Below are 23,080 nucleotides of genomic sequence, written 5' to 3'. Positions count from 1 at the left end.
TTGCCGTTGGCAGCAGCATAGGATGCAATACTAACAGACTTCTGCAGCCCCTGGCAGGTGGATCCGGGAGCACAGGAGACCCCACTCATGGGCAGATGAGGTGCGTGAGCAAATCACTGGTACAGAGTGACTTGGGCATCATGAAAATGCGGTCTCAGCCCGGGAAACCTACAAAGCCCCAAACACTGTGCGCTTCATAAACATGTCCAAGTTAAAACATGTTTATTCAGACAACAATGGTTGGCGTCATACAAACTCAGTGTGTGATTAAGGTGCAGTTATGGGAGGGGGATGTGTCAGGGAAGGTGGCATTACATTGCAACAGGTATATGCTGTTCCCCGGTTATGTTGAATCAATGATGCTTTATACCCTTATGTTTCATTTGTCAGTGTTAATACCCTGTTATACCTAGCACTCCAAAATGCTCTGTGTATGCAAAAGCTACCTGTGTAATGCTTGTATGTTAATATCCGCTTTGTGAATCCTCTTCTCAATGTTAACATACACCTGATTATCAGTGGAACCTTTCTAAATGCCTGCAAAGTTCAAACAATTCAATAAACAAATTTAAACAAAAAAAAAGAGTCCATCTGTCCCGCCTTGTGTGCCCAGTTCCCTCCCAGAGGGACATCACCAATTGTTTCTTTTGGTTGGCCATCTCTGGCCATCTGCTGTCATTGCTGCTCTCCTTCCTGCGCCGCTGTTTGTTTTCAAAAGGGAGTTTCTTTGCACTGGTTTTTGTTGGCCATGGGTTTCCCCTTGTTTGTTTGCTTTCCTAGGTTTCTGTTTCAACTAAAGCTCCCCTTGGTTTTCTTTGTGCCTGTTTAGGCTCTGAACTTGCTCGTGCCCACACTTGCTGCCTCTCCTCTGGCTGGAGCTGCCTTCTACTCCTCCCTCCTGTATATTTATTTATTTTCAGCTGGCTCTGCAATGTTTGTATCGCATGATCCCACGAGTCTGCATTTAAAAACAAGCTTTCTCCCTCTTTTGGGCTGCAGCTGCCTCCTTCCTCCTGCTTGTTTAATTTTAATTTCCTGGTTGCTCTGCGATTATCCCACAAGCCTGCATTTAAAAACTACTTAAAATGCAATTAACAGTTTAGTTAAACAAATATTTTCCATGAATAGCGAGAAACAGGACAGATGCCGCTTTGCCCTGTTCCGACTTTTAAGCACTTCACCTGAGTGCTAGTGTTTTTCAGGTTTGTGCCAAATGTCTGCTCCGTTTTCCCTGTGCTGCGGAGCGCCTTACATAGTTGGGCAAGATATAATGTTTTTTATGCGCTCCAATGTGCATTAACCTTTTTTTTTTTTTTTATTGAACATTCAAACATGCCATCAGATAGTCTGGCACTACGTGCTTTTATTTGTGGGTGCCTCTTTCTGTTTATTTATTCCAGCACCAGTTCCAGCGTACTCCAGAAGCCATGTCTGCACTTCTGACTTGTGTTTCTTTTTGAGGATGGTACTTAAGGGACATTTTTACTCAGCGAGTTTATAAGATGCATAGTAAATCCCGAGGCGCACTGCTGGAGTTCAGCAGTGGGTGTGCGACATCAGGCGGTGGTGAGCAGCCCCTTGCCGGCATAAAAGGCAGATCAGTCCGCACTCACGGTGGCTAATCGGCAAATGGGACTACTTTCATGCCCTTTTTAGGTCTCGCTGAGCCAAAGGCTCGAAGAGACATTTTGTATGTGGGATTTTCAAAGTGCTACCCACAGTCTTTTGGCTGGCCCATACCTTGAGTGCACGATCACATGCACGTGCACAGCTGCTCCCACTCCCCCCTCCCTTCTCTATAGCTTTCTTTCACTTTAGCCGCTTTGACCCTTGCATTCCCCCCTCCCTTCTCACCCAGCCCTTTGATGCTCTGCTGGATTACTTTCACTTTCGCCGCTTTGATGTTTGATTTTTATTGCCTTTGTTTATGTGACGGAGATCCATTGCATTTGGCAGAACATTTCTGGGGCCGTATTGCATGAAATACACCAGGTGGCGCTAACGTGTTTTACAGAGCACCATACAGCATTTTGTTCTGCGTTAAAAACAAGCATTTGCAATGCAATAGGTCTCGCATTTATGCAGTTTGAGCTATTGGCATTGTACATGACAATGCCCTTTATGTTTTGGTTTTCAAAACATAAATAAAAGGCATTGTCATATACAATGCCAATAGCTTAAACCCGCGTAAATGCGAGACCTATTGCATTGCAAATGCTTGTTTTGTTTGGTGAAAAGGCATCCCTACTTTCTACTAACAAGCTAGCCTTCATTCGATAGCGACCTGTTATTCAGATACATCGCTCCTATGTTTATACTTGCATCACTCGTGTGCTGGCTGCTATTACTACGATTCTCTTTCCCGTTTGTGTATTTATGTTCCCTCCCTCTCGGTCAACCTTCATCCTCTATCCAAAAGAACACTTTGATACAATGTGGAAGACAAGATGGTGAGTCTGCCATTTATGGTCATGCATATATGGGGTATTGAGTGGTTTATAAGTAGGGCTCCCGGTTTTCCGTTTAAACGGATTTTTACATATAAATACAGACGGAAAACAAGTTTTCCTTTGTCTGTATTTATATGTAAAAACGGGAAAATACTAGCACATTTTGCAGCGCTTCTGTGCTCCTGGATGATCTGTGGCTGCTAGCGCCATTAGGCCTGCATTGTTCTCAGCGCCCCACCTGTGCGAAGTTAATCACTCTCACACATAGCGCATTCAGCCCCCCTCCCTTGGCTCGGGCTGAGCTCTCACTCTCGCAGACACGCCTGGGGTGGACAGGGGGTAGTCAACTGACAACAAAAGTCTGCAGTGCAGAAGAATCCTGTATACAGGTTCTCGGATTGAAACTGGAGCACTTCAATTTCTCTTTTAAAGACCCATTTTTCACAAATGGCTGCGTTTCTTAAGTAAAATGAATAAATGCCTAATGAGCTATTAAAATCCAAAAATACTACATTCCCTGCAGGAAACGGCATCCATCCAATTACAGCCACATTGCACAAGAGCTGGACATCAGTCCGTAATGGGTAAGCGGACCGGCTACAGGCACTGTTAATGAGTCACCACAGTGACTGCAAGATGGCAACAGAGATATCTCTGTATTATGCCTCAGTCTCTTTATTGCTGTTGTCTTTGGGCACGAGTTGTTTATTTCTCCGAGTGAGAGCCACCGTACGTCATAGCCTGGAACACTGAATAACAACCAAGGAGAGATTTGTGCTGCAAATTGTGTTTCTTTCTCGAAGTGCTCACATTTGCTGTAATACGCATTGTGTTCTTTAGGCAACACCCAGAGATGAAAAAACGGTCAGTGGTAAGCAGAGTAAAATTTATCTAGGCTAATCCACCACACTGACAGGAAATTTGTACCATTCTCATTCAATATGCATTATTACATATATCGAATTATTTATAATTCAATTATTAATTAACATATATCAGTTGTAATTAGAGCGTCTACAAGCTATGGTTCAGCGCACCTTGTGAAAGGCCAAAGGTCGGAAGAAAAAGCCCTTTTCGTACCTCACGCCTATATTGGTATACATGCCTGGGAAAAGCTTATTTTGCGCATTATTCGTGTCGACACGGTAGTGGGCAGCAGAGAGAAGAAACCGGATCCATGACTTTTCAGCCCGGGCTGCGCTGGAAGGCATGGCTCAGTCAGACACACATACAGGGAAGAGGGTGTAAGTGAGACTCAGAAACAGTCTTTGCAGAGTTTGTGACCTGACTGCATTGCCCATAGCCATTGCTGTCTCTTCCTTCTTGCCTGGACAAGGACAATGTCCAATTCTGCTGCCCCCCCCTCTTTTTTCCTCTTCCTCCCTCCCTTTGTCGTGCTCCTCCTCACTTGTAGAAAACCGTGACTGTTCTTTCCTCTTGTCATTCGTTCCCCAGTGAAATGGATCCAAAAAAAGAGGACACGTCTTACAAAAGTCTTTTTCTGACATGTTTCTATTCCAAAACGCGGCCTCAGGAGGAGAAAAAAGGTTTTAAAATACGAACAATAAACACATAACTGAATAAAACAAGACAGAGTCGTCGCAAAGTGGCCAGATTGGTTTTATTCACACCCAAACACATTAGCGCCACCTTACAGAGTTTGCCAGTCTAGCGCTACTTTTCTTTTCATGTCCTTAGCTTTCTGAATAATTAGTGTAAAAGCTTTAAGTTGTATTCCCTAGGAGTGTTTGATTTTTCCAGAATGTTGTTACTTTTTTCAGGCAGCAACTTACTCTGGTCTAGTGCATAGTTTGAATAGAGTTGCTTCTAGGTGTTTATAGCAGGGCACAATTGGGTTGTAGCTGAAGGGAGTGTGAGTTTATCTCAGTGGGACAGTATGGTGTTCAGTGGGGCAGAGGATACAGCACTCTCTGCAGATGACAGAAACGGCAAGGCTCTGAGACAAATGGCTTGTGATAGCACTTTTAAGCGTATTTGGGACATTCTGCGAATGGCAACGTTTTCAGATGAACAAACTAGGCGCTTTTCCACTTATGGACCATTACGGCTTGCTCTTGATGACCGCTAGGCTGTGAGCGTTTAGCGCGTAATATTGAGATCCTTACGACGCTCTTCGCGCTAATTGCGTGTTTTAATCTACCTGTTGTAATATTTAATTTCATTTCAGTTTTTTACCCTGTTTTTAATGCAGCCCCTCACCTGCACTATAAATTGTGATTCCACCGCACTTGGCGGGTCCTTGTCCTGATAGTTAGGATTTGGGCGGCCATCTTGGGTTGGTCGGACGCCGGACGGCGACACTTGGGTTTCATGGTCTAGACGTCATAAGGACACTAGACCTCTATTTAAGGGGGACAAACTAGGCGCTTTTTCCACTTATGGACCATTACGGCTTGCTCTTGATGACCGCTAGGCTGTGAGCGTGTAGCGCGTAATATTGAGATCCTTACGACGCTCTTCGCGCTAATTGCGTGTTTTAATCTACCTGTTGTAATATTTAATTTCATTTCAGTTTTTTACCCTGTTTTTAATGCAGCCCCTCACCTGCACTATAAATTGTGATTCCACCGCACTTGGCGGGTCCTTGTCCTGATAGTTAGGATTTGGGCGGCCATCTTGGGTTGGTCGGACACCGGACGGCGCCACTGGGGTTTCATGGTCTAGACGTCATAAGGACGCTAGACCTCTACTTAAGAGGGCCTTGCCATCGCGCAGCGGATACGCGCAGCGGATCGCCGTACTTCCGCCGGAGTTACGCCAGAGTTTAGCCTGTCTGTGCCTGTCCGTGCCAGACCGGGGCTTGGGGCTATGACTCCCTCTACGAACTCCTGCGGTAGAGTCATTTATTCAGGTGAGGACTTAAAATCTCTTTGTCCCACTTTCCCCACAAACTGCACCGTTTGTCGTTTTCCGATCTCTAAGTTTGTGTGTGCTGGCTGTGGCTATTCTCTTGGTAAAGGGTCCTTGGCCAAAATAATACATCAGTCCTACACTCGGGGTAGTAGAAGGCGGAGACGGAATCTACATCCTAGTAGCCCTCCACTCCAGTTTTGGAGTATTAATTGCCGATCCCTCCCGAAACATAGGCATCACATCTACGACTTTATTATTGAAGAGCAGCCTGATGCATTGTTTCTCACTGAGACCTGGCTTCAGGATTGTTCTGGTCCTGATGTCGCTGTTGCTGTTCCCAACAACTACGTCATGGTAAGATTGGACAGAAAGTCCGGACAGGGGGGAGGGATTGCCATTATTTTTAAGGCAATATATACATGCAAGTTTGAAGTCCTTCCTATGTCTGGAAGCGAGACTGCATTCTTCAAATTAGTGATCAATCCTCAATTCACCTTATCGGGCCTGTTAATCTATCGCCCTCCTGGGAATGCCTCGTCTTGGATATCTTCATTTGTTGACATCATAACTCCCCTACTTCTCAGGGCAGCCTATTTCACCATTCTTGGTGATCTTAATTTACATCTTGAAGACCCTCAGTGTACAAACAGCAAACGTTTCTTATCTGACCTGGAGGCTCTTAATCTGCCCCTGTTGAATACTGGTTCCACCCATTCCGCTGGACATTTATTGGATCCTATTCTTTCTAATGTCTTTTTTGATTGCTCTCAGAGTGCCCGTCCTCTGGAGTGGTCAGATCCCTTTGCTGTTCGTTTTTCTTTATTGTACACTAAACATCAGGTAAATAGAATCCTAGATAAGGGCGCTCCAACTTATCGCTGGGGGAAACTCGATATCAATAGGTTTAATCACCATCTTTCTAATACCTGTCCTGAGGAATGTACGGCTTCAGCCGCTGAGATGAACACGGCTGTCTCCCACTGGCTTATAAATGCTGTCACTACTCTACTCCCGCCTTCTTCCACACATTTCAGGTCACATCGCCCCCCGGCGCCTTGGTTTTCCACTGATTTGAAAGCCCTGCGCACTAAATGCAAGGCCTTAGAGCGGAAATGGCGGCACTCTTACTCAGCCCCCCAGAAGACTGCTTATAAAGAGGCTTTAAGAGATTACCATCTAAAATGTAAAACCGCCAGAGCAGCTTACATTGCAGATACTGTTACACAAGCTCAGAACTGCCCTCGTACTCTTTTCTCTGTCGTTAAAAAACTGACAGGTGCGGATACCATCCCAACACCTCCAGCTTTAGATGAGGCCCAGTGTAACTCCATTGCAAAATTTTTCATAGCAAAGGTTGAACGTATTTACGACTCCATGAGCCCCCCTCTGAATACAGAGGAATTGTGTTCTGACAGACTGGAGATATCGAACCGCTTTCTTCTAGGGTGAAGTTGACACATTGGGAATTGTTTGACGACACTTCGTTCTCCATCTGTTTAAGCAGTATACGATCGGGCTCACCGCGTGATCCTGTACCTGTAAAATTTCTGAAATTACTTGATCTTGCTCCTCGGAGGGTTCTTATGAGACTTCTAAACGCCTCATTACGCGAATCCCAGGTGCTACGGGACTGGAAACACGCAATGGTTGTTCCCCTTCTAAAAAAAGCTGGAGCTGATATGTCCAATCTTGCCAATTTCAGACCAATATCAATGCTACCCGTACTTTCTAAAGTGCTGGAAAGGCATGTCAACACCCAATTATACCATCTAGTGGAATCGTCGGGATTTCTGCATCCATCCCAGTCTGGTTTTCGTGCCAATCCTTCCACTGAGACCGCCCTTCTTGAGGTAACAGAGAGTTTAAGACACGGTATCGACCGCGGCGAAACATCTGCGCTTATCCTTTTGGATTTAAGTGCGGCGTTCGATACCGTGTCCCATTCTATTCTTTTGAACTCTCTTTGTTCCCTGGGACTGGACGGTCCGGCTTTGGCCTGGATTGCCTCCTTTCTAAGTGAGCGCACTTTCCAGGTCTTTTCCACGAAAGCCACTTCTTCCACTTGTACATCGGCATATGGCGTTCCTCAGGGGTCTATACTCAGCCCTCTGCTGTTCAACATCTATGTAAGACCCCTCGCTTCTATTGCAGAAGACGCCGGGCTGACCATTTTTTCATATGCTGATGACACTCAGATTGTTTTTTCCCTCTCTAGCTGTGAAAGCAATGATATATCGGTTTTGAAAACCGGGTTGTCACGTATAGCTGAGTGGATGCAAAGGCATCTCCTCAAGCTAAACGGTGACAAAACCGAAATCCTTATTTTCGGGAAACAGAAAGATCTATGGGGCCCACAACATTGGCCTAGTGAGATGGGACCTCTGCCTCAGCCCTCTTCAGTGGTCCGCAACCTCGGTTTTCTCATCGACGACAAACTCTCCATGAGACAGCAGGCCACTCAGGTAGCCGCCATCTGTTTTACTACCTTACGATGGCTCCAGAAAATGTTATGGATGCTGCCTCTATCCACCAGGAGAACCGTTGTCCAGGCGTTGGTAACCTCTCGCCTGGACTACGGAAATGTCCTCTACCTTGGTGCTGATGTGGCCACTGTTAATAAACTTCAGGCTGTTCAGAATTCTGCAGCCCGTCTTCTTTGTAACATCCCGAGAAGACAATCAGCTATGCAGGCATTACGTGATCTACATTGGCTCAGGATTCCCAGTCGTATCAAATTTAAAGCCTTATGCTATCTTTTTAAAATTAAGCAGGGCTCGGCCCCGAAGTATCTGCGTAACCTCGTTCAACCTTATAAGCCAAATCACACACTCAGATCCTCCGCTAACTGTGACTTTGTGATTCCCCGATTCAAACTTGTAAAAATGGGAGGGCGGGCTTTCACTCACCTTGCCCCGAAACACTGGAATGCGTTACCCTCCACCTTGAAAACTGAGACGAATTTCCTCGCCTTTAGGAAAAAATTGAAAACATTACTGTTCGTGATTTGCATGTTGATCCAGTTGTCTCATGGTGCTGCTTCTAAAGGTCCGTTTGTTCTTCTCTAGTCTATCCCTTCGCGCCGGGAAACCCACTGTGGGTAGCTGTTGCGCGTTATAAGTTCAAATAAATAAATAAATAAAATGAATGTATTGTGTTGACCAAGAACAACCAAATGCATGTGTGCATTGTCAATTTAAATAAATGTGGAAAAATACTAGCTGCAGCGTTGCCTTCTGCTTGTGGCAAAAATAAATGTGGATAAATACAGAAAAAATGCCCAAAAAATAAATATGGATAAATACAGACGGAAATGGCAAAAAAATAAATACCATAAAACCGGGAGCCCTAGTTATAAGAGATGCCATAATTTTGCTGTGAGATTTCTGGAGAACTATATGAAATTAAGTTACGAAGGCCTGATGTAAAAAAGTTATGGACAGGACTTTAGTTCAAGCAGAAAAGCTCTATCAAACGTGACCGAAAATTACATGTAATGTGAAAACACAAGGTGCGTGTCCTCTTGGGTGGACACAATGACATTACGCCATACCTTCTATGGTCATAGAGAGATCCCAAAAATGATGAGATATGTTCCATGTCACTGGTACACCAGTTTTCCATTTCTGGACATTGCTGTTACAGATAGTTTTACAATATCATTATCATCACCTGTGTTGCTCCAATGGCTCAAATAAAATGCATCAAGACTACAACTCCCAAACTGCACTGGTTTGTCAAATCAAAGTCCAGCAATGAAACAGTGATGTTCCAAAAACATGGAGCCAACTTCTCACCCTACACCTGCTCCCTCGGTTTGATATTATATGTTTTATCACCTTTACCTCGTAGTTGCACATTCTGAAAACTATGTTAGAAAATTATGCTGACAATGAAATCTCAAGCTGCTGTGGCTAATAAAGTTGATAAGATCTGGCTTGATGACTAAATTCATATTACATTTGTCATAATTTTAAAAAATTCACTTTCCTCTTTACGTTAATAAAGTGTTTCTCTTTAAAACATCGCTCACCTGTGGCTGGACTGAACAGATTACACAATCGATGTGAGAAACTACCTGCGATGGTAAAACGATTTTTTTGTAAAAACTCGGACAACTACAGAAATATAGTTTACATTTTGATTTCTGTATGTCTTTCTTTGCTTCGCTCCCAATTTGTGAAGACATGTTTTACTTAGTTAAAAAACAAATAATCTTTCAATGTTTTCCCCAAAAATCTTTTGCCTCAGCTCGTTTTGCGACTTTTGTGTTTTTTGGCTTTCCGAACAAAACGTTGTCAGCCGACGGCAGTTTTAGGTCTCGCCTAGCGTTGCAGCGCACATGCGCTGCTCGCTCTGCGAGACACATTGTGAGAGAGGAGATTTCAGAAGGGTACTTGAAGCCCCGCTCATCATTTTCATTGGGTCGTGTCAGCGTTTATGCTAAACGCTGGCTTCCCATTGAAAAGGATGCTTCTTGGTTACCTCCCTCTCTCCCTTTAGGACGGCCCATCCGGACTGGGTCGTTAGTTTCACGGCTGTCGTGAAGGAATTTCTTATCACAAGGGGGCGTGTAAGTGTGAACACATCTGTTTCACTCAGCCGCGAGTTTATTTTTGCATCGCGCTTTCACTTAAAGTGAAAGCGCAATGCAAATATAAACAACCCCCCCACTCCCCCAATAAGATTTGAGCACCTCTCCCTGACTCGTACGTCTCCTCCTTCCTGCTCCTTCAGTTGTGATCCCTTTTACATCCCTATTTCACCTCCTCCAAGTTTCCTTAACATTGTGACCCCACCCCGTTAACTTCACACTGTCGTTCTTGGATTCATTTAATTAACAGCCTCACCTTTGGGCACCCGTTCGACACCTTTCCTCTTACCGCAAGTCCTAACCACTCCACCCCATCGGCCTCTGACCCTCTTCAGCCCTGCTCTTCGTACTCACTGTTGTTTCACTCTGACTGCCCACTCACTGCAAATAAATGTTACCGATTCAAGCCCACACTTTGCAGCCCTTTACGCTGTGCCTATGGCCTCACCCCCGGAGGGGAGTATCGAGGAGTAGCTGCCACCTCGAGGAGCCCCTCTCTGCCCGCCCCACCCCTGGGGCTCCGGGAGCATGCAGGGCAGGAAACTTTTCGCAATCCTGGGGAGCAGCCGGAGCCTCTGACCCCTCCCCCTTCTTCCACTGCCAGGTAAGTTTATGTTGTCTTTGCTGCCGTGCGCGAGGAGCGGTATTTTACCAACCCAGACCTGCACTCGTGGCACGTGCATGCATTATGGGTCGTTTTGGGCACCATCCGTGGTGGGTGCACCCGGCCGTGCATTGCTGTGCAGTCCTGCTAGCTACGACTTTCTGATTCTTATGTTGAGTGACGAGGGGGGGCTGTATTACAATATACACTTGGTCAGGGTGCTGTGTGTATGACATTCTGCTCTGGGTACTGGCTGTGCATGCTCTTGATTGCAACAGACTGTTCTGGTTACTGTCTGTAGCACAGATTCGCTGACCGTCACAGCTCACGGAGAGGGTCTCGTTTTCTACATGTTGCCGTCTGTGATCACACCGTGCAGGTTCTGTCTGTCTCATATAGTTTTATCATGCTGTGAAGAGTGTAAATGTGCAGGTTGCTGTGTGCACACGACGTGCAGCGTGTCTCGCATGCTGTTGGTACTGGCTGCCTCGCTGACATTGTGCAGGCTGCTTACAGAGCATGGTGCGGATTGTGTGGATGCAGGCTGTGCACAGTTTATGAAGGGTGTGACTGTGTCTGAATGTGTACCTGCACGAGTTGCACAGAGTGCTGATTGCTGGCAGTGTACACAACACATTTTCCAGTTGACAATAAGAGCACATATCAGTTTAAGACTAATGCAAAATGTACTGTCACAAGTGCAAAAATGCTCAGGAAAAGTGCCTCACACCGGAGAAATGTATGTGATCAAGAGACCACTTTAAGGTGCCCTACTACCGCTGACAGCAACTGAAACGCTAATGCACTGCAACCCTCTCATCTTCGTATGATCTTGGTGTCCATGTTAAAAGCAACAATCGATACCCAGAGTGTATCTTGTTTTTAAGTTTTATCTGCAGTGATGGTGATCTCACACCTGTAACTGCAGTCATAGTAATCTCACACCTATATGTGTAGTAATAGTGATCTCACACCTATATGTGCAGTAATAGTGATCACACCTAGATCTGCAGTGATAGTGATCACACCTATATCTGCAGTAATGGTGATCTCACACCAATATCTGCAGTAATGGTGATCTCACACCAATATCTACAGTAACAGAAATCTAATATCCAGAGTTCTTGTTACAGAACGGGGGAGTTTATGTAATATCCACTCAAAGTACTTATTGCACAATGCATGGGTATATGTAATATCCACTCAGAGTCCTTATACCAAAATGGGTGGGTATTAACATTTTAAAGGCATTATAATGATGTTGTGATTTTTTTTTTTTACATTAATAAAAGCCAGTACCATTTACTGATAACTCACACTAGTACAAATGCAATGCAATAGATTTCGCAGCTACAAAAAAGTAAGCTATTGCCATTTTGCATTACAGCATTTCCTTAATGTTTCATGTATGGGAAAAAAAACAAAATGTCATTTACAATGCCAATAGCTCAAAATAATGTCATTGCAAGACCTATTGCATTGTAAATGCTTGTTACTATTGCAAACATGCAGCTAACATACACAGAGATCTGCGTGCCATTAGACTTCAGTCTTCATGGCCCGCAGATCGCCGTGTACAATAGCTGCATGGTTGGTGCAATCCTGTCTAAGCGGCAAGGTACTTGAGCGTGTACCACAGCGCCATGTTGGAAGGAGAAACTGCAGTGTACGTTAGCAGTCCTAATAAACCCATGGCTCTCCATCGCCACACCGGACCCTGGTAACATTTTATATACTTTCAAGACTATTGGCTAGTTTGACCATGTGTCATTTGTGTTAACCTGGTGCTACTGAAGAAAAGATGTGGAATTGTTTTGTTCCCGTTTTAATATTGTCTTGATCTCCATCAAAAAACGGAATCGACGTCTGCTGTTGTGATTAAAAAAATTGTACAGAGGTTTAAGATTCTGGACTGAAACTGTTGCTAAAAATTCAAAGGATTCTCGGTTTACAAGTAAAGTTGTACTGTTTCTCTTACGATTATAGGGAGTTTGGGTGAGTGTCAGATCCTTTTTATAGTTCAGCTGGTCACCACACGTCTTACTGGCCACTCTCCGCCTGATAATTCCCCTAGGCGCCCTGCTCCATAATTACCTAGAGGAGCTCACCCTTGTATAATTCTCCCCAGAATGCTTTCTTGCCCGGGTACTTCTCTCTCCAAATCCTCATTGCTCTCTCGCGCCCATGTGCTACGCAAACAAATGATGGACGGAATGCTGAATAAATAATACATTCACCCCCAGTCAAGAGATCTGGGTTAAATCCATCGTTCTTTTGCTCACCATGCCACCCCAGTTTAGACCCAGCTATATGCAAATCAGTCTTGACGCTGTGCCTCATGGGTACAGTCCAGACCGAACTGCCAAACCAGGTCCTCCCGGGACTGGAAATAAGCATCCTGGGACCGGTTTCTGGGTATTACCCTTCATCAGCCAGGCTAGCTTGAATCCAGTGGCACAGTGAGCAAAGGACCCACTACTTTTTAAGTTACTATTGCTACTCAGAGTGATATACCTAGATATCACACTGGGACATTTCCTAGAGGAAAGGTAAGTAATTCAGTTTTTGTACATATGGAGTTTTTCAAGGTTTCGTACAAATTATTGGATAAACGGTAAGTACTTAGGTTTTGGAGTTGGTATTGTGGGGTTAGAGCCAGGGTTTCCCCAGGGTCAAGGATGCACTCTCAAAGCACCCTCAGCGGCACTAGGGCGGCCAGGTGCAGAGTGCTGAGGCCCAATGTTACCCAATGGGAGATAGGGGGGCCTCCGGTTGGTGGCTGCTCACGAGCAGGCCACAAGGTGTGGGAGAAAAGCTCCTGGGCTTAAGCTCAGGGCAAAGGGGGATCCGAGTTAGCACACAAGGTGCACCCACAGCGTCACAGGGGCGGCCGGGTGCAGCGTGCTGTTTTGGCGTCGAGTGCCCTGTTGTTTTCAATGGGGAATGCCGGTTTTGGTTTTTAACTGCAGGCTCGGTTCAGGAAGTCTTCCAAGAGGAACCAACAGCTGGACAGGTAAGTTGGAGGGCTCGGGACATAGGTGCACCTCAGGTCCTCTTCTCCAGGGTGCAGGGCATCTGGATGCAGGGGTGGTTTTTGAGGTCGGATTTCACCTTACCTGGCCACTCGTGGTTGGGGGTGTGAGGAGGGGGGGGGGGGTGGGGGAGTCTCCGTGCAGAGGCTGCAGGCGATGTCAGGGAGTCCTGGAGGGGTTAACCCAAGTGTCGGTTCCAGGCGATGGGTTTCTATGTCCTCAGAAGGCTCGGAGTCTTTCTTGGCTGTTTCTTTTGAGACCTGGTCTTTGTGGAAGGCAGTCAGTCCTCCCAGGGGTTCTGGAGGTCACTGCCTGCAGGACAAAGACTTTTGGAGCAGAATCTCTGGAAACTGCAGACGGGCTGGTAGGGCTGGAGGCAAGTCAGTTCTTCTCTGCAGTCTCCTCTGCTGGGCGTCTTCTTTCGTCCTTCTTTATTGGTTGCGGGAATCTGCCTTCTTAGTTCAGGGCTGGCCCCCAAATACTGTACAAATACTGTATTTAGGGTGTGGGGGGTTAGGGGTCTTGAGGCCAGCTTGGTGTGCTCACCCCACGTGGGGAAGTGGGCACAATCACTAATCCTGATTGGAGAGTGCCTGCCATCTGCAAGATGACGGGCATTGAAGAGTGGGCTTCACCTCGCCTCCCCCAACTCAGGGGTGGGGTTGTCAGCGGTAGGCACAACTTTTGGGCTGCTCTAATTTTTCCCGCCTGTCTTCCCGCTGAAAAGGAGGGGAGACAGAAGGGGGGGGGGGGCTGCACTGGCATCAGTTTGGGTTTATTATGCTGAGAAGTTTGATACCAAACTTCCCGGAATTCAGTAAAGCCATAATGGTGCTGTGGAGTTTGTAATGAAAAACTCACAGACCATATACTCTTTTGTGGCTTTACTGCACTTACAATGTCTACGAATGGACTTAGATATTGTAGGGGTACAGTGCTCATGCAACTGTACCCTCACCAGTGGTATAGTGCACCCAGCTAGAGGGGTGTCTTACCTATACCATAGCAAGTGGGTTGCAGGCATGGCACACTGGTATGCGTGCCATGTCGGCTCTTCACTTTTCTCTGCAACAAAACACACAGCCTGCAATGGCAGTGTATGTGTTTAGGTACAGGACCTCTAAGGATGGCACAATAAGTGCTGCAGCCCTTAGAGGCCTTCAATGGTCACAGTGCCCTTGGTACCCATGGTACCTCTCATAAGGGACTTACATGTGGCCAGAGAGGTGCCAATTGAGGGTGCAAGGTACAGTTTTGGGAAACAACACAGGTCCTGAGAACGTGATTGGCAGGGACCTAGGGCACATCAATTCAAAGTGCATCAGAAATCTGGAAAAAAGTGGGGGGCTTCTGCAACTGAAACCCAGCTTCCTACACTTCCACGTTATTTCCACTGAGTTTCACATTCCCTTTTGCTTCCCACAACCCTCGTCCTTCCTGTTACTTCCACCACGCCTGTTGTCCATGTTGCTTGTGGCACTTTGTGTTGCTTTTTCCTCACTTGCGCCCACAGTGATACTTCCACCCTATGCCCTCCGTGTTGTTTCCCAAACCCACCTAAAAATAAAAAAGTTTTTCGCTGCTTTTTTTTTTCTTTGTATTTAGATTTAACATTGGGATACTGGGCGGCATAGCTAAAAACCATTGCCAATAGGGCCCAAAGGCGAGACCTATTGGCTTTGCCAATGCTTGTTTTTATTACATCTCCACTTTCTTCTTCTAAAATGTTAGCATGGATGTGTACACTCAATAGCACAGCAAGTGTATTATGATGACCTGAGAATAACAATGGCAATAAATTGAACTGGAGAAGTTAAAGCAAAAAGTTTCAAAAGTGTGGAGAGGAATTAGAAAAGTTAACATTACACTTCTTGGCGCTGCATCTCTGCTATCTGTCTTAAAGATATTTAATTAAAAAAATTAATGAGTTCCATTGAGTTGGGTAACAATAAACATCTGTTAGTCAGCGCCAAGATACCTCCGGGTGAACGTGTGCTTTACAAATACATGTTATGTTATGAATGCATACTGTGATATGGTTCAGTGGTATACTGAGGAAAATTCAATGAAACATTTAAAAACTGAAATGAAAAAAAAATTGAAGTTGGCTGAAGATTAGAACTTGCATCCCCTAGGCGGTCATCTGACTAAAATGGTACTTGTTGCTGCTATGGTGTAGGCAGCTGTAAACTTTTTAAAATATATTTTCGTTCTCAAGAGAGCTATTCTTGAGCATCAACAAAACATTAAGCAAACTCAGTGGGAAGAAAGCAATAAGCAGGGCCACTGGAATTATGTGATTGTGATGCTGCATCAATTTTTGCATAATTATAGATTTACTGCATTTGCCACATAGTTCATCATCTGCCTCATGATCTGCAGATTTTAACAGCAAATTTGTTTTTAGCTCAAACGGTTCAAAAGTTATAGAAACCATAGCGACACGTATTGCAGCACCGTGGAAGGCCCTTAGCAAACCTGGACTAGTCACTCTTCTGTTATTCGTTGCTATATTTGAGTATTAAACTGGTACTAATGAGGTGCAACCAATGCCCAGATGGCGTTACAAAATTTTACATGCATTGGCAAAGCCAAAAGGTCTCTGCAATTCTCATGGTATTGGCCTTGTCCATGTGAAGATCTTTTAGCCATGTTGCCAAGCAGCACATCTGCTGTTCAGCATGGCTGAAAGTTACTGAAAGCCCAGAATCAAAGGATGTTGAGCTGACGCCAAGTCTCTTCACCCCCTCACCCAATGTTCAGTTAATTGTCCTGCCCCTCCTAACACAAAAAAAACACTATGGTGTGGCCTGCGCTGGCCTCATGATAGCGCTTTTTTTCAGTGATTTTCAGCCATGAGGAACAACAGATGTGCTACTAGACAACATGGATCAAAGATATTCACATTGACAAGGCCAACAACTCGAGCATTGCCAAGATCTGTTGGCTTTGCCAATGCTTGTTCTGGGTCGACGGGGTCTTGCTGAACAAATGTGGAAGCCATAAGTGAGGAACAGTTGAGGAGCTTTGAACTGAAACAAGGATGTGGCGTATCGGCCAGAGCTACAGACAGGGAATCTGGAGAACCAGGTTTGAATCTCGGGGTCAGCGGAACAATTTGTGATTCTGGGCAAGTCACTTAAGATTCTCCCTGCCTATGACAATAAATGTTTCAAGTAACTGGTGAGCACTTAAAGCGTTCCAATACCATCGGATTGTGCAAAAAAAAAGAAATATAGCAGCAGCGACAAGGGAGGTAGTTGGGCACAGGTCGAGCAGGGAAGCAGGAGGAGATGGGCAAGCATCAATGGGAGAGAGTGGGAGCTAGCAGTCCAATACCATTGGCTTGTGTTCGCGCTATGGCAAGACGTAGGACGGGAAGAGGGCGCCAGTACCATCGGATCACACAGAAAAACAAAATAAACACATGCTGTTCGTGCTTTAACAACTTTTTAAGAAATGCGACCAACACACAAGGTAGTGGTGGATATTGAGTCGCACAATCACATGAACATTTGAGTCAGAAGAAGAGGCATTTTGATGTTTTCGTTGGGTGTTCTTTTGGAATCTTTCTGTTCTACAGCTCCAATTCTGCTTTGGGCTTTTTCACACTTCATCGGTTACCTCAACCTTTTCCTCTTTTCGTTTTTTCTACTTATTCATTTCTGTGGTCACAGGGTTTATTTTCAAATTTAGAAATCCGCTTTAAGTTTTTCGGTTATTGACTATTTTTAGGAGAGAAAATCTTTTTAGAAATAGATATCCAAGCCTCTTTTGCATTCACGTCAGAACACTTATTGTATTATCCATGATTATTTTACAGCCTTGAGGAAGTCACGGTGGTGACGAAACGCGCGTTGGCTGTTTCTGACTCAACGTTCTACGTGTCAAGTTTTGTGTCTACTAAAACTGCACAAAAGGAAATATGTATATCAACTTTTTATGACATGGGATGTAACTTGTTAGATGTATTACTCTGTGTCTGACAATTATTAAATGTATATTTACAGCATATACTCGTACGTCTCATAACCTTTCTATGCCAAGCTGTTATCTCTCTCTATTATCTGGTACTTGCAGTGTATGAGATTAATTTCAAACAAATGTGTTTGGCTTTACTTTATTAGAGTGCCGGGGTTTCTCTGTTTGTTTTTAAGAAATGCATTTGTTTATGTACACAAGCAGGCATTTTAATGGTATGTATAAAAGGAAGACGGTCTGAAAACACAAGTACTCCTATGGAGTGCTTGAAAGGAAAGAAAAAATAGCTCAGCAAATTGAGAGCAGTGTAAGGAGACATGTACTTGGTCCATGCGCTATGGGAAGGCCAAACACAAGAGGGCATGATACCCGCATGCCATGACGAATGGCATAAAAGAAGACGAGAGCAACACTGAAGTTTAGCAATGGTAGGGGATAGTCAGCCTGTAAGCCCACAGATAGAACACAAAATGTCTCTTCGAGACAGCGCATGTACTCTCTAGCCAAGACCTAAAAATTACGAAATAATGAAGCAATGCTATTACAAAATGAACAGCATTATGGCATATAATTTGTGTTTTCTGGTAGCATAATTTACTCAACCCTGCAGAATAATTTGGCCCGCTGCCGATTCATAATTCCATGGCCCTGGCCATAAGAAATGTGTCTTGTCCATAGAGTGCTATTATGATCTAAGTGATAAAGAATTTAAGTTAGCTAGTGCTTGGGACCAATGCCAAAAACAGCCACTAATGTTTTTTTAAAATATCTGCTTCGAATTAGACACACCTACTTATTTTTACAGTTGTTACTACAGATGCCACTCGTACAAAAGCAACTGAGCTTTAAATGTTACATATTCTTCCCTAAACATGTGAGCTCTAAGTATGTACTAGTAAAAACCTGTGCTAATGAAAGTTTTAATTAAGCCCCATTCGAGGTTGAAAACTGCATTTTTCTTGCTTAAACAATAAACCTACTCACAGACTTTGGCTTTACGTAGAAACATGTCTGCAAAGAGTTCTACCAGACAATGCATGTATGATGGTAAATGCAACAAAATTGATCTCCAATGCATTGGCCTCTGGAATCGCTAAAAGGAATATAGCTCGGGCCTGGGGAGTGAGTGGGCTGCCGCAGATTCTGAATTGGGAATCTGATTTAGACTGGTGCCAACGGGTTGATTATGTGGTGTATCAGAGCCGGTGCTGCCCCAAAAAATGGGAGGTCTGGGACAATGGGCTCAGATACAGGGATTAGTGGGTGCCATTAGGAACCAACTGGTTTACCGGTGATTTGGGTATGGACCTGGGGATACTACAGAACCAAATTCCTTGTGTATGGATTACGGCTGTTTGCACACTTCTTATTTCAATGTATTCTACCTGTCAGGCTGCCTGTACAATAACATGTACTTTTACAATGTCTATTCTGCATAAGATAATAAATTTATGCTCAATGTATACTGAGCAACTGCTCAATAAAAAGACTTTAAAAAAAATTAATCTCCAGTCCTCTTAATTTCTAGAAAACATTTGTATACTAGGTCCATCAAATTCTCAATTTAAGTAAGCATTTCCTCGGTTCCGCTTGATAGTTCTAGAGTTGCTTCAACAGTGGCAGTGGCAGGGGTCTGTCATGGCATCCTCAGAATGCTGCGGAAAGTCCTCCCCCCTACTGCCCATGGAGGCAAAGAGTCGTGGTCCAGGCCCCGATTCTTTCACGCCTGGACTATTGCAACTCACTGTATCTGGGAGCTCCAAAATCTACTCTAATGAAGCTTCAGGTGGCACAGAATTGTGCTGAGCGACTTCTGACTGGCTCTTGTAGAATGCAGTCAGCCAGGCTCAGTCTGAAATCCCTACACTGGTTGCCGATTGAGGAGAGGATTTCCTTCAAGGCCTTATGTACTGCTCACAAGACTCTTATGGGTACATGCCCTCGCATCAACCAGTCTCTGATCACCGTGTACCTTCCTAAGAAGTCTCTCCGCTCGGCGAATTTAAATCTAGCCAACATCCCAAAAATAAATAGGATGCGTAGCAGAGGCCACCCTTTTTCCACTGTTAACCATAGCACCCTCCTCAACACTCTTCAACAGAGAATGGGATTGGATGGCACAGTGCTTAAATGGTTTGCCTCTTTCCTCTCAGACAGATCCCAAATGATTAAGATAGCGAACAGTCTTTCATCTCCATTGGCTGTAGGTCAAGGTGTCCCTCAAGGCTCTATCCTGGCACCCACTCTGTTTAATCTCTACCTGGAACCATTAGGGAACCTCCTAAGCAAATCTGGGATCCATTACCATCTTTATGCGGATGACACTCAAATCTACCTCAAGGTGTCTTCCGCACACGATCTCTCTTTACTCGACTCTACTCTCAACTCCATCAGAACTGGATGTTAGCTCACCAACTCATTCTAAATCCCCGCCAAAACTGAATTCCTCCTCCTTTCGACCTCTCTCTCACCTCCTCCTGTTCAATCGTGGACGGATCAGCGGAACCTGCTCAACAACAAACCCATCATTGTCGATAGCGCTAAATCTCTAGGTGTCATTCTTGACAAAAGACTCAACTTAATCTCCCACATCAACTCTATTGCCAAGAACGCACGGTACCAGTTGCGCCTTCTATGGGGGGATCCGTCGGTTCTTCCCGGAGAAAGACTTAAAAGCCTTGGAACAATCGCTGGTTCTCTCAAGACTGGATTATTGAAATTCTCTTCTGACGGGCCTACCCAAAACCCACCTCTCCCCTCTCAAATCCATCCTCCATTCAGCAGCTCGCTTCATTTCAGGGTCTAAACGAAGCGACCACATCACTCCTATCATGTCCTCTCTTCGATGGCTTCCGATTGAGGCAAGATCTATTTACAAAACTGCCTGCATCACACACAAAGCCTTGCACAAGTCCTCCCCTCGTTACCTGGCAAATAAATTGAAATTGTCCGGAGGCTCTTGACCCTCTCGTAATGCGGAAAAGCTTCTCCTTTAGCCCCCAGTCTTCAAAAGGGAAAGATCGATGGCGCAATCCTTCTCAGGCAATGCTGTGAGAATATGGAACTCACTTCCCCCATTGCTCCGTGCCACCTCCTCTACCCGGATCTTCAAAGCTGAACTCAAAACTCTTCTCTTCCAAAGACACTTTCAGAACTAATACTTTCATACTCCGGCCCCTCTTGGAAGTTTGCTCTTCATTGTAAATTTGTATTTTTTTCCTGTGCATACCTCACCCCTGCGTGCTGTGTTGGATTTTGTGTTTGTGTACCCTTTATTCTCAGGCCCCTCTTGGAAGTTCGCTCTTCATTGTAAATTTGTATTTTTTTCCTGTGCATCCCTCACCCCTGCGTGCTGTGTTGGATTTTGTGTTTGTGTACCATTTATTCTCAGGCCCCTCTTGGAATTTCGCTCTTCGTTGTAAATTTGTATTTTTTTCCTGTACATTCCTCACCACTGTGTGCTGTGTTGGAATTTGTGTTTGTGTACCCTTCATTTTTAGTCTGTGTAATGTTATATTCTGGACCACTTTTCTCTTGTAACGTAACTAGCTCTATTGTACAGCGCTCTGACACCTTTGGGTAATGTCCACGCTTTATAAAAATGCACTAAATATATAAAACTCTGTAAAAAAAAAAAATTACAATACTTGTACTCGCATCCTGTAGGGAACATAAACCATTATGCAGGCAAGGGTTAATTCAAAGTTCCTAGACGTTTCGTTATCAACATGTTTGGTCCAAAAAAGAAAAGATAAAAAAATGTGATCATTCATCAAACTATCACGAAGTCCACATCATCCTACACATTAATGTTTCTGTGACTTTGCATCACTCCAAGATGGCCGCCAGACAATCTAGAACAAATTGCTTTCTTACATCAACTACACCAGCAATAAATACAGCATTCTCTCGTTGACAGGGGCGTCCATCTTCAATTAGCAGGATGCGGACATTCGAAAAAGTAAAATAAAACGAACTACAAGATATGCAAGAAGTTAATTACCATTCTTGTCCACTTCAACCACGTAAACATGTGTTTACCTTTAACATTTTTAATCTAAATGTACGACCACTATACTGTTCGGCGGCGGTAAGCAACATTTTGCACCAATTATTACACTTATAACACATCACTGTCAAACACCCTTGGCGTAATTCCTGAAACTCCAAAACGGTCGTCAGATAAGCAATCTATTCCAGCCTGGTCGCTGCCTTTAGTTTCAACAAAAAGACGCAACCAGCCGCAGTCGGTTGACATAGATTAACCCTCTGTATCTGCCTACAACTCCGGTCCTTCATCAGTTTCAACGTTTGAGCGCCGTACAAACACATCCACCTTTTCTATACACCCCTTTTCTCCCCACGATACCTCGCACCGGTGCCACCTCCCACGTCGCTTCTCGAAAACGTTGCAGATCCTCGCTGCTGTCAGAGTCCGAGTCAACATGCGGGCCACGCACTAGAGCTGCCATCTTAGCATTGGCTGCCTAACGTGTCCCGTGGATATAAAAAGAGGGCTTAAGAAGTAAGCTCTCCAACTACATGGTGTGGACTACAGTAACAGGTACCGAACCAAGATGGCCGACGAGGTACTCTACTTAAAAGATTGTGAAGAATTGGTCCAAGTGAATTAAAGTGGAAAGTGCCTTAAAGTTGCAGGCCGCTGTCCTCGTTGACAATGACACTACCAAGATTTAAAGAGGATGTTGCTGGGGACATGAAGCTAGGATAAAAGCGGAGCTCGAAGGAGAAGACGCCCTTCTGGAATATGCTTGACCTTAAATACATGGAGAAGCTTCATTCTATTACAGGACTGGAGGCTTTAGATTATGCAGCAAAGAAGTGAGATGAGACTGAGTTGAATCAGATGGTCTATTTTATTGAGTGGTAGATGAACATCACTAACACACCTTTCAGCAATCATAAACAACTGCACAGCAGCAAAATGATGCAAATGCAGTTCACTAAACACAACACGGTGTGCACACCACACAATAGAAACAGAAAAGATCTTTCAAGGAAGGGGAATCAATAGGTGTTCCCAATGCTCAATTAAAAATTTGCGAACATACGTGACAAGAATTTTCAATTCTATTAAGGACAAGGAGGCGAGGATTATGCTTTCTCATTTCTTTACTAGAAATGCTCAGCAGCCAATAAAAACACAGTATATGTAAAGAAAAAACTACAATACCCATAAACACAAGGGTATGACGTATATAACCATAGAGTCCACAGTATAAAAGGTAATATGGCAAGTACAACATCCTCTTTCTTTGGTGAGGAGAGCAGTTCAAATATAAGGGAACGGTTCAAGAGTCACGATGACCAACAGGAGGGACAACCATCAAGAACCGCAGGAGTCCATAAGGAAAAAACACGCAGCACTGGAAGGCCACAGGATCCTGGTAGCAGAAAGCCATCGGATGCAGAAGAAGCCAGGAGAAGTAGTAACATCGTCACTTCGGATCAGAACCTGAAAAGAGATAGACTGCCGTAAAAGCCATCCAATATATAATAAAATATAAAAAGGGGGGGGAAATATCAG

The 23,080-nt window shown here is 44.5% G+C and overlaps 1 protein-coding gene across 1 annotated transcript in view; it reads right to left on the bottom strand.

Annotated features, from left to right (window-relative positions):
- C11H12orf43 (chromosome 11 C12orf43 homolog) overlaps window positions 1-22,091 on the bottom strand; it is a 79,250-nt gene extending 57,159 nt beyond the window's left edge. Inside the window, 1 exon segment of the mRNA XM_085636092.1 lies at window positions 21,902-22,091. Within this exon segment, the coding sequence (XP_085492218.1) occupies window positions 21,902-22,004 (103 nt within the window). The 5' untranslated portion in view covers window positions 22,005-22,091.
- Window positions 22,092-23,080: the final 989 nt, after the last annotated feature.

Source organism: Triturus cristatus, chromosome 11 (assembly GCF_964204655.1).
Source record: "Triturus cristatus chromosome 11, aTriCri1.1, whole genome shotgun sequence".
Classification (NCBI taxonomy): Eukaryota; Metazoa; Chordata; class Amphibia; order Caudata; family Salamandridae; genus Triturus; species Triturus cristatus.
Note: the sequence above shows the minus strand (reverse complement) of the source record. Positions and strands in the feature narration are given on the sequence as shown.